We start from the raw sequence: 12,642 nt of genomic DNA, 5'->3' as shown, positions 1-12,642 counted from the left end.
ATGTGAAAATTTAGAGATAATTTTCATAACAATGATCATTTTAAGCTTTTGTACAGGATGGAGATGTCTTGGCTTTTACAGAACTATAAATAATTCCAAGGTCAATGACTTTCAGATGGTGACCATATCAAAGTGCCTATTAAATTGGTCTAATGTGAAATAATTAATGACTTGACACACTCTTGCAGAGTGCATGAAGTAGTTTGTATTGCATTTAGAGGCTGTTGTTCAGCAACCTTTTTTTCACTTGATATCAGTTTTCTTGCTTTTCTGTTTGATTATTTTTTTATTAATCAGAAATCCAGATGATCAGAGCAGAATTTTCCTTTCACCTTTACTAAAGGTATTGTGGGAAAGTAACAAGTATCATGACTGACAAATTTAGAGCAGATTGCACATTTTTTGTGGCGCCTCAAACGCTCTGGAACGAGCTTCTTCTGCACATAAGACACATTCCTCCAGTCGATGCTTTTGAATCTAATTTGAAATAAAGAGATTTTTAATTGGCTTTTAAAAAACTGTAAGAGTCTGAAATTGTCTGTTACCCTTCATGTAAAAATTGTCTTTCATTTTTTTTGTATAATTTAAAATTCTATTTTAAATTTTTTATCTTGTTTTTTCACTTGTGAAGCAATTTTGTCAATCTTGTGCTGATGTGTTTTTAAACAGCTTTATGTATAAACATGGTATGATATTGTGAGCATAGTTTAAAAAAAATTGTCAGTGAGGAGAAACTGGTTTAAAATTTTTCCATACATTGTTTTAATCTTACAAATTTCTCACATAAATTGTGCAAATAATTATAGTAATCAATAATTAATCAATGGGTTTGAAATTACTCAGCATTTTATGAGAAGAAACTGGTTATTGAGCATATGGCATTTTGCTAATCAAGACAAGAATTGGCCATTATATATATAAAAAAAGAGGCACATTTATGTTTTTTAGTTTGTTACATATGAACATCATTAAAATTCATTTGTGGGAGCTAAATATACAGAATCAGAATGTCTCTCTTTTTGTGTGTTTTTATTAGATGAATCAAACCTCAACCATCATCAATGACAGCAATCAAGTGATGTGTTTTTCTACGGTATTCACTTACCAAGAATACAACATAAAATTAAAAAAACATCATCCAAACATAATTTTGTCTGTGTTTCATTGGATAATGATGACACGAGGGGCTGAGGGCGATCACTTCAACAATGAGCTAAGATTAGTATTTTTATTAAGATGATATGAAAGGTACCTTGGAGCTGAGTGTTGGAAGGAAGTAATATTCTTCTCCTTTAACTCTACCTAAAATAATTCAAATATCAGAAAGATGAACTTGATCACAATAACTTGTCCATGAGCTGCATAACAATAGCTCCTTCACCTTTTTTATACATTCCTGTTCTTGTAGATAGAAATGCACCTCTGGACTTAAAGTAGCTTTGATTAAAAAATAAGACAAGTTCCTTTGACACAACAATAGCTGCCAGAGCTTAAAATTGCCTTTTAGAAGCACATACATCAACTCTCAGTGATACTCAAAATGTATAATTCAACATTTTCAGAAACAGAGAGAGCAGTTCTTTTGGTTCCAAAAAAGAACAATCCAAGATCAAAGCAGAACCCACTCTTTTGATATACCATATATACATTTGATTGGCTGAAAAATATATTTTTGATGATAAAGCAGTAACATGTGAGGTGATAAATCACATTCAGTTGCAAAACTCACAAGACCTTAACAGGAATAGGTCAGTTCCATAATGTGCAGGTATTTTATGGCTTCATCCTATGAATCTTTTTCATTTGCAGATTTCACTGCAGAGAATGTGGAGAATTGAGATTCATCTTAAAAGTACTAAAAGGTGATATCAGATTATGCCTGATATTCAGCCACATTCTCTTCAATCAATTAGCTCTTTGCTAATGAGTGAAAAACAATATTTGTTGATTTACCACAGAGATCTTGGAGATTTCTGATCTGTTTTACAGTTGGCCATTGTTTGTTTCCAGCTACCATGCATACAAGTGGCTATCGTCTTATGTTGTCAAGGTCAGAAAGGCTCTTATGTATGTTTGTAACAACTGGTAATTTGAGTTAATGCTGCCCTTCCATCTGCCTGGACCCGTCAAGCCTTTTCTTTCTGCCACCAACTATGAATTTTCCCCATAATATCTGCCACTCAGGATTTTTTAATTTTTTTTATTGCTTTTCTTTATAAAGCATGCATTTGGTGTGGTGTGAGTATTTCAATCAAAACCCATAGAGATAGTTTTCAATCAATATGGGTGTTTTTAAAAGCTGTTTCTAGTATGTTAGACCAAACCAATCAAATCAGGGTGTGGAGCAGTGAAGTGAGAATAAACAATGAACAGTCATATAAACTATATATCATATATGTGCTCCTTCAATAACAGTCCAACATGGCGAAAAGTCCCTTCTTTTTAATGACAAAGAATAAGAAAAGCAGACAGTGGATGAAAGTATCAAAAGCAAGGAAGAGATATAAATCCTACAGACGATGTGAGCAACAGCGAGAACACAAACAGAACCATAGAAATTATGTAGAAGCATGCACAAACAGAAATGCTAAAAGAGGTGTCATTAATAACACAGAGAGAGGAGTAAGCTACAGAGTACCATGGACAAGCAGAGAAAGTTTGAGAGAAATGTGAGAAAGAAGATCAGAAGGGCAGAAAGTTTGCGTGAGCTTTTGCAACACTGTGTGACTCAGACAGCAGACTGGTGACCCAACGACTCACCCTGTGGCTTCAACCTCAATCCCACTAAAAGGTCAAAGCTTCTTTTAAACTACCTGCTTCTGCCTCTCTGTTTCTCTTACTATCTAAGATGCTGTTCTCTTTCCTCCTCTGTAAACATGTAAACATCCTCCCACCCCCATCTACCATCAGCAGTCACTGTCAATTTATCTTGCTTCAACTGGAACCCACATGTTGCTGAAGCACAAAGATTGCACTGTGACCAAAAACGTGTTTCTGGCCTGTGAAGAGTGACCTAAATGCCTACTAACCTGATATTTAAAGGTGTAAAAATGTGAGTGCAGTCAGCTAGCAATAACATAATTTTGTGTTACTTGCATGACTGCTGAGACTGTTTATAAAGCAACAGTTCTGCTTTGGGAACAAAGATCCATTTAGTCTTTTTTAACAGCTCAGGCTGATGGTGATAGTTAAGAGTTTGGGGAATATTTTCTTGGCACTCTTTAGGTCCCTCAGTAGCAATTGAGCATTTTTTAAATGCCACAGTCAATCTGAGTGTTTCTGTTGACTATACTGTATGTACACTGTTTATGTATGCAGAGTATCTGTCTGCAGACTGCTACTCTCACTAGGATAATGCAACAAAAATCACATAATCCCAAATTGGTTTGTTAAACACAATGGGTTCAGTGTAATTTAATTACCGTCCTGATCGCAATCAAATAGAGCACCACTGGATTACCTTTCTACCACCATTTGGTAGAAAGGTAAATTTGTCATTTTACAGATAACAGCACTGTGTGCAGCCTCAGCACATGATGGAAATCCTTTACCAAACAAGCCACATAGCACCCTATAGGGGTAGTTTAGTGGAAGAATCCAGCAACAAGTGAATGACTGACCATCCAGCCATCCATCCATCCATCATCTTACACGCTTATCCCGAGTGGGGTGTCAAGGGGTGCAAGTGCCCATGTTCAGCGGTCAATGGGTGAGGCAGGGTACAACTTGGACATGTTTCCAATCCATCACAGGTGAATGAAACTAAGGAGCTTGCATATTATTGTGGCTTACAGAGCAAGTGAGTACAATCAATGAATGTTCAGCAGCTGGAAAATAATCTAAGGTACAGAAAGGCTCAAAATACATGCACAAGTAAAAAAAAACAAATGTGACTGGAAGAACACATGAAAACCAAGGGAGAGAAGAAAAGGAGGGGGCCTGGACTAATAACCAAAAGGAAAAATAAACCATTGAGAAAAGACGGACATGGATCTAAGATAAATAAATCCAAACAACCACACAAACATGAATGAAGAAACTTGATAGAATGAGATGAACAGTGTATATGAGTTTATCCTTAGCATAAACACTAAAAATCTAGACTTAAAAAGAGGCCTTTGGAGCTAAAGTGTCCTAAAGCAGCTTAAAAGTTAGATAAAAACAGAAACAATTCTAAATACAGCTGCTTAGAATAACCAAGAAAAAATCTCATTTAACAAATTAACCAAGACCCTTATCCTCATCCCAGAAGGTTTATCATCATCAGTATTTCCCCACTTACCTTGTTCTGACGTCAAATCCACAATGACAAACTAACATGTTTATGGGTTGATCCTTTGTTTTCATGATCTCCACCATGGATCATTGGCTGGGTTTCTGAACCAAGTCCATCCCATCAGTAGAGGCTACTCAAAGTTAAACCCCGCCTGCTCACTGTCCCACTGTCCCAGTGGTTAGAGTGCCAGGTCATTGGTCAGCATTGGCACAGAGGGCCTTCTGTGGCAATGGTTGATGTGTGGGTGTAGTGTTAAGAAAATCATCAGTGAAGACAGTTTCATAGTGAGTATTTTATGTTGAGTGTGAACTAAACTTTTACTCTCTCACAAACACAGAAAAACAAAAATATCAATTCAAAAGATGTGCTCAAAGTATAAAAATTAAAGACAGTGTGGGAAAGAAGGTAATTCTAATTCTAATAATATACTGATACTATTAGCATTGGCGGCGTGAAGGGCAAGAAGCAAAAGTTAACAAATGATGAGAGGGTGTCAGTTTAATATACTGTATATGATATTACAGTAGCGGTCTTTGCTCAGTATATACTCCATTCAAAGCAGGATACTGAATACTTAGCTTAAGTCCAGAAAGCCTTCACTCATTTCCCTGCTGTCTTTTCAGTTTCCACCTATCATTCACTTTCTCACTTCCTTTTTCTTCCCTATAGTACATCTCACTATCACACTGCAAAGTGTGAGAGTGTGTGCTTTTGGCCTTGTGTATTTGAGTACAATTGTAAATGGATTCAAGTTATGAGTGTGTTTGGTCAAAAAATTGATTTATTTCGTTAGCTTGACAAAATCTATTTAAAGAATTTTTTTTGTTTTGTTTTTAGAGGTAAACAAAAGAGAAATTATTGCTTTGTACTAAATTTCAGCTGGCTTTCAGATTGTATGCTTGCAGCGAAGAGAAGGAAGAGGTCAGTGATTCTTCAAGTCAGTGAGCTTACTTTTCATCACAAAACAAAATAACTGATAGTTTTAACTCATACATGCTTAACATGGAATAAATTACCGACAGTGTGCCAATTGCTTATATTTATGGTTTCTACTACTACAGGGTTGGTAGTTCTTGGTTTTGTTACATGAGCAGTGATTGACTCTAAAACTGCTGCCACATTGCTTTCTGTTTTACAATTTTCAATATACATTTTTAAAGATATTTTGAAGAACATGCTGTCCAAAACCTGGAATTTTTTCAACTAAATATTTAATGCCAGTTTTATCCTACGGCTTTGTCGCCGTATTGGTTTTATTGTTTAATGACCTCAACAGTATTGCTCATGTTTGTCGCCGTTTACTGTGAAAATGTGCTGCTTCACCTACCTATGTGGTCTTCCTTGCTACAAGGTCACTCATGTAAATAAAAATTTGTTGTAACTATTAACTGTAACTATTAAATGAAGACTCAAAAAATGTGTGTTTGCATATTGTACAAAATATAATGCAGGTGTAAACGTAAATAAATGAAGTGGATAATGTGGAGTAACTCTTTAAGTACTCCCAGTTTGAGCACTCTGTAATGAATCAAAGTAGTGGTTTTTAGTATTCAATTGCACTAGAGTAGTATGATGTACTGTAGAAGATGTCACTATCTAGTATTTTTTAGATTTTTAAGGATTTTATTTCCTTCTGAAAATAAAATGTTTGTCCTGTGTTAGAGTCCCCAAATAACCAAATAATTTTTAGAAATTTTTAGATAAAATGGGTCATGCTGCCAGTTACATTGGGACCTTAGAGCAAATACTATTGCTGCTGGTGATCAAATTATGAATGATGCAATGCTAAATACTGAGGAAAGTAATGAGGGAATTATATTTATTTACCATCTACTTTTTATCTCCCGACTCTATTGAAACCCAAGGATAATGAGGTGTGTAACTTGAATCACTTTATGCCTATTTACCATTCCTTTAATCACACTCACCTGCATGTACTTGTACAGCTTTTTTTAATCATTTTTTGTCAAAAATCAAAGTATTGGCGAAGTATTGATGTTAAATAGTTGTCTTTGTTGATGTTTCTGGCCAGCTAACCTCGCTATTACATCCTCACTTCTTAATCTTTCTTGCCCTCCACGTTCATCTCTTTCTTTCCCTGTGTTTCTCTGGAAGCCTTGGCTAATCGTTACATCGTCCCAGCACTAAAGATGCTTGGTGAAGCGAGCACAGATGATCGCCACTGGGTCTAACAGCATGGGGGACAGGGAATTGAACAAGCATTGACCGTCAGAGCTGGTTAGCTTCACAGAGCTCCTGTCACAACTACACTCACGACACAACCTGTTTACTTGCTAGGCTCCCTGCAATTACCAGCTCCCCAGCAAGGACAGAGCAAACTCCTGGGGAGGACTAACACTATCAGCAGAAAGGAGAAGTGGGTGAAGAAGGGAGGGAAATCTTTATTAAAAAGCAAAGGGAGAGACGGGGCTAAATTATGAATCTCAAAGGGACAAGCATAGCACAAACATGTGTGTGTGTGTTTATGTGGTGCATGTGGAATAGTTCACTGCTTTGCATTGCACCTAACCCAAAGGCAACAAAATGAGTTCAGTGACAAGAAAGTAATTGGTGTTAAATTTTGCAACGTCCTCGGTAAAAGGGATGTTGTTCTGTGAGTCTATAAATTCACCATTAAGATGATTGAATCAGCAAATGAAAAGAATAAAAATTGATTTAACAGATGAGTGAGGATCTTAGGGCTTCAAAAGCATGTAGCATGTATGTACAGAGTGTTATGTTAAACAACCTTTGACCCTGACCTGGCCCCTGACTCACTGGGACAGTGGGGCAGTGAAACAAGCAGCAGCACGGGACCCCTACAACACAATGTCACTTCCCAGCTGTCACATGTTGAACACTGTGAAAGCTGTTTGATTTTCTGGCCAAACACCAGAAGAGGTGATCCTTGATGGAGTTTTATCTTTGATAAATGACAGGATGATGATTCTGTCCTCCTATAAGCACAAAATTTACTTGACTACCAGATAATTAAAAGAGACCTGTAAATCATGTTATAGCTTCCTTTATTTCAACAGTTTACTCAGTTTTAATTAGAAATTTTGAAAATGCTGTGAGTCTCAGAGTACCAAGCTAGCAGAGCCGCACCCTGAACATCTATTGTTGTCAGTATAACAGAGCTTTGCAATTAAATCTGGTATCCTTTGTTTCATAAACAAACGGATGTAGACCTCCAGAACCAATAAAGCAAATCAGAGAGGGCTGAAAACAGAAGCTATTTCTAAATTATTATCCGATTGTTGATTTACATTCCAAATTTAAGTTTGGCTGTGAAGATATTTGACACAGAGTGTTTCAGTTAAAGCCACTGACAATTCAAATGCTTCAATGTTGTCTCTCTCCCCTTCATTTAGGACAGAAATTAGCTAAGAAACATTGAGTTAGGGAGCCCGTGCCACCTGGACTAACTGTTATAAAACTCACTTTAAGTCCCACAGGCTTCACTTTTTTCCCAAAAGTATCTGATGAAAGATGTCTTTGTTTCTCTTGACTTGTATTGGTGAAGTAGAGCATTTATAAAAATATGAATATGTTCACAGTTTTAGGCCTTCAACATCATTAATAAGATCAGTCGTGATTTCTGGTTGAAATTATATTTCTATTTCTCAAATAATGTACAGAGTAACAGAAAACCAACAGATCCAACAACAGTGTTGATTTTCTGTTGATTCTATATTTCAACTATTTTTTTCAATTTATTTTGAAAATAGTTTCCAAAGTAAAAAGAAAGTGCAGCCAAATATTTTCCTTCTGCTTTAATTACTTTGTTTAATTTTGGAATAGTATGTGCTACTGAATGTAAGGACAAGCTTTTATGGGAATTTAAGCCTTACTTTTTGTTTTTGCTAATTATTACACAGATAAACAGATCTATGTAGACTATTTAGGAACATAAAACGCAGTTTTTAATGCATCAAACCTTTTTGTTTAACTGAATTTTCTGATTCAGCTTGATTTGATCTACCCACCCTTCTCTCTTAATCCTCCGAGCATGTTTTTCATCCTCTCAACCGTAATTCATCAGATACTCTTGGAAACCATTCCCACCTGAAATCTCATCATCCATCCAATCAGTCTTTCATCTTTCCTCCTGCTATCTTTCCATCTCTGCCCATCTCGATCTTCTCTAATGTGGGAATGGCTGCAGTGAGAGTCTGCTGTGGACTAAAAGTGGAAGGAGTGTTCTCTTTTCCTCTTTTCTCCCTGCCCACTTACACTGCACATCTACGCGGATGGACTTGATGGCAGCCACCCCCACCCCGTTGTCGGCCTTGCAGTAGTAGCGGCCCCCCTGCACCCGCTGGATGTTCTCGATGCGCAGTGTCTCATTGTAGATGGACGTTTCCTGAAACTTGTCTGAAGCGCTGCCTGCTGTCTTTGTCCACCGCACCTGAACGAAGATGGGAAGGGGAGACAACATTGAGAGAACAGACATGTTGCTTGACAGAGAAAGACATATTTTGAAGGATCAAATCATTTAAGTCTGATTCAAATTATATCATGAATAACATTACCAAAAGCATAACAAGTAGAGAGACATTGCTACAGTGTAATGACAAGCTAAAAAGAAGTTGGTTGAAAACCCCTTCCAATAATTATAAAAGCAAAATGAAAATACATCTAATCGCATATTGGTGGTTTCACCATCATCTTTTTTCAAACTGCGTCTGCGACGGTGTGCGTCCTCTCTTGTGTGGACTGCTGCCAAGTGAGCCTGTATGTAAGCCCTTTAGCTTTTGTCAAGCCAACCTCTCATTCTAAGAGCATCAAATTGAGCCATTTTGTCACAGCTGGCAGAATCTCGGAGATACCATACAAGGTGTCCTCTGTGATGCTGTGATTTAACACCTGCTATCGTTGACCCTGGGAGCAAATGCTGCTTTGTAACAAGTCGTAAAGTCTGCAGAAGGAAGTAGGAAGCAGTGGGGTAAGGACAAAAGATGTTTGTCTGGGAGAGTTGGGGTTTAAAGTCCCATTGGGCCTATTCCGTTTCACATGAGACCACTATATGTGCAGAGCAGATGTGTCGTCAAAATGCTGGAAGTTGTTTTTGTTTTGTTTTTTTGTGCATTTTTTCAAAATATTGAAAGCTTATTTAATTATTTGTAAAGTAAAAATCTGTCCAATGTGTGCAAAATATTCTTCTCTGTAATTGCAAGGTAATAGTGAGCAGCTAGTCCAGACCTTCCAGTTTTGTATTGTTTTGCTTTCAAAATGGCTCCTAGCTGGTGTAAAAAAAAAAAAAAAAAAAACAAATGGTGCATGAGGAGCTACCTAAATACAGAGACAGAGAGAGGCCAAAATCCAGTTTATTGCACAAATATAAAAAGTGCAACATTAGCAAGATGTTCACTACATAAAACTACAGTATTCCAGATGAAATTTCTGCCAAGAACAAAATGGAAAAAAAAAACACGGAAAGATTACTTTGCTGATGAATAGGGTAAAGACTTCAAAAAGGGTGATAAATCTCATAGATCTAAATGTAGGGGTAGTTGAAGTTAGAAGAGGTGACTTGATCGGATCAAGGAGTAAGATGAAGCCAATATTACACAAAACAAAGCTGAAGTTGGGCAGGAAAACATGGGACCTTGCACCTGCAGGACATATCCTAAGAAATGATGAGTAAAAAAATAGCAGGTACCAAAAAAAAAGACATGAGAGTTAGCCGAACTGAAATTAGTAGGAAAAAGAATGGAATAGGTGTTTTCAAATTTAGCGCCACACTATGTCCGAAGTACAGATAGACTTTAAGGACTTAAAAAAAAAAATTGGAGTAAAGGACTGACCAAATAAAAGAACCAAGACAAAACAAAATTATCTTCAAACCCCAAACCCTATCTACAGGTTGACAATCTTCTCTTTGGGTCAATGAAAAGCGATGATTAAAAATGTGTCATATTTAATAGTAGGTTTGCAGCTAATGTCTAAGCTTTTCTTTTTCATTTTTTTTTTTTTTTTGGAGGAAACCAGTGCAAGGTTCTATGATAACATGGCACATCGTTGATAATTCAAATTAAAGATAATTGCCACCCTGGATTTTCTGTAATAAATCATGCATAAATGTACTTATGAGCTGTTGAAAAGCTTGTTCATGACGGAATAATTAGATGGCAAAATGTTAAAGTGTAAATACACTGAGACAGACAGATAGTCTAGTGATCCCTAAACAGGTCATTAAATTGGCAAATGGATAAAAGTTTATAAATGGGGCTATCTGCCTTCTAGTGATAAAATCTATCTGATCTGTATGACACTAAGCGCTGTGCTCAGGGTGTCCATTCTTTTCGGCCCATTAGGAGTTTTGACATCCTCTATACGGATTTTTCACGCTTCAATTATCTCATCAAGCAGTGGGAACAGCGTGCAGCAGACAGCTACATGATAAGTTCCTTCGAATAATCAACTGCACAAACTCATCCTCACACATACTTACACACACACTTCAAAGATGTATAAAAGCCTGTAAACTCATCAGTGCAGGAATTCTCTCTTGTCTGTGTGTCTACACAACTGTGTGTGTGCAGTCCATTAATCCCTATTAACCCTTCTGTCTGTTATCAACCTCCATGGGACTATCAACCATACCCCTCAGAGGAGGTCAGAGAGGATAATAGGGAAAAGTCAGTTGTGTGTGCCTCTGTGCATGCAAACATTTGTGTGTAGAAGTGTGCGTTTCCTGCTTATATGCACACTTGTCTGCTTGTGTTCCTATATGTACACAGTATCAGTGTAAATATTCACTCCAGAGTGCAGGTGTGTGCTTGTGTGTGTGTGTGTGTTAGGGGATGGGCATGAGAAGAGGGGGTGTGTGTTGATTAGAAAGCAGGTTATATGGATTAGCGGATTATCAGTGCCTGTGTAAATGCTCTGTGTCTGTTTATTCAGGTCTGTTTGTGGGAGGGATTTGGAGAAGGCACACTGCCATTGATCCAGCCAGCCAAGGTGAGCAATGAACTGCACCCTGTCTCTTCATGGTTTAGTGACTTCAGCTAGAATGCACACGTGTATGTAGTACAAACTTTTGTGAGAAACACAGAAAGGAAGCATACTAAGCATATTCAAGAGTACAGAACATTAGTGACAATTTTGCAAATGGTTGAAATATTTTGAAGCTAACCATGAAGGGAGATTAGAAACAGAACTGAAAATTTTGACTGAATTCTAATGAAACGATTATATGATAAGGACCTTTCGAAGGGAGAAATGAAACACCTCATCCGAGTAAAGAATTTCAATAGTTTTTCTGGTCAAGTAAATTTAATCATGATTGCAATTATCCTGCATGTTTTTCATGTGACGCATTGTCTGACTCTTTTACTCACTGAGGAAGAACCAATGTAAGAATTGAATTGGAAAGTGTAACAAAAAACAATCAGCTAAGGTTTAATGAGATACTTGACTAAAATGTGGCTTGATGGTACTGGAAAATCAGGCAGAAGAGGGAGTTCTTTTATTAACATAAAACTACTTGGTTATGTGCCATTCATACAGGAAATCTAATATTTTATGGCCACATTATAAAAATGTCTTATTGTTTAACCAAGATAATTAACAACAAAAAAAAAAAATCTGAAAGCAGAGTGTTGGTGTGGGATTCTCAGAAAATTTAAGACAGTTCTGGTTCATTCTGGACGTTTCTGTCCCAGAGGGTCTGGAGCACAGTTGTGAGAAATGTAATCATGATTAAGGGCAAATTTCACTTTTTGGAGCAAACTTCCCAAAAAAAAAAAAGGCATCAGTTTTTGGGCTGATTCTGAAAAAATCAATTTTTATAATTTGTGTTATATCTTGTATGTATTTTCAAGATGCTCATGTCACCACTGCTCAATAAGAAGTCTTATTTTATTGCTTTCTTAGTAGCATACAACCACAAAGCTTTCTTCTTTTTTTAGACAGACACTAAGAGATCATGGAGTACTGTTTTTGCATGGTCAGACATTGCTGCTTCTGTCGTGGTTTTGTATCCATGTAAGCCTTAAGTCACATCATGGTTTTGGTCATGACGCATTGCAGGGATAGGTCAACTTCAACTCCCATCACTACTAAAAATCATTTTGATGATCACAAGAATGAGTGTAGGTGATTTTCATGGATTGAAAGTTTGGTTTCAGGGGATTTAGGTTCAAAAGGTGTTTTGTTTTTATCTTGCAAACATAACCTCAGCATTTCCTCAATAGTTTCCACCAGGTCAGAATAAAATATCCTTAGTTCTCTGGGAACAAGTAGTTCCTTTTAGCCAGTAATTTTCTTTACGGATGTTAAGCAAATCAGCCTTAAAAGCACAAATTGCAAGGTGTACACTCTGTTCATAATACTATTTGTGCTCAAATTTGTGGAATTGG

General features: G+C 36.9%; 1 protein-coding gene across 1 annotated transcript in view; it reads right to left on the bottom strand.

Moving 5' to 3' along the window:
* The window catches only part of LOC129364239 (MAM domain-containing glycosylphosphatidylinositol anchor protein 1), a 158,644-nt gene that overhangs the window by 78,945 nt on the left and 67,057 nt on the right, over positions 1-12,642 (bottom strand). Inside the window, 1 exon segment of the mRNA XM_055036776.1 lies at positions 8,513-8,687. Coding sequence (XP_054892751.1) covers positions 8,513-8,687 — 175 coding nt within the window.

Source organism: Poeciliopsis prolifica, unplaced genomic scaffold (assembly GCF_027474105.1).
Source record: "Poeciliopsis prolifica strain line A6 unplaced genomic scaffold, Auburn_PproV2 SCAFFOLD011, whole genome shotgun sequence".
Taxonomy (NCBI): Eukaryota; Metazoa; Chordata; class Actinopteri; order Cyprinodontiformes; family Poeciliidae; genus Poeciliopsis; species Poeciliopsis prolifica.
Note: the sequence above shows the minus strand (reverse complement) of the source record. Positions and strands in the feature narration are given on the sequence as shown.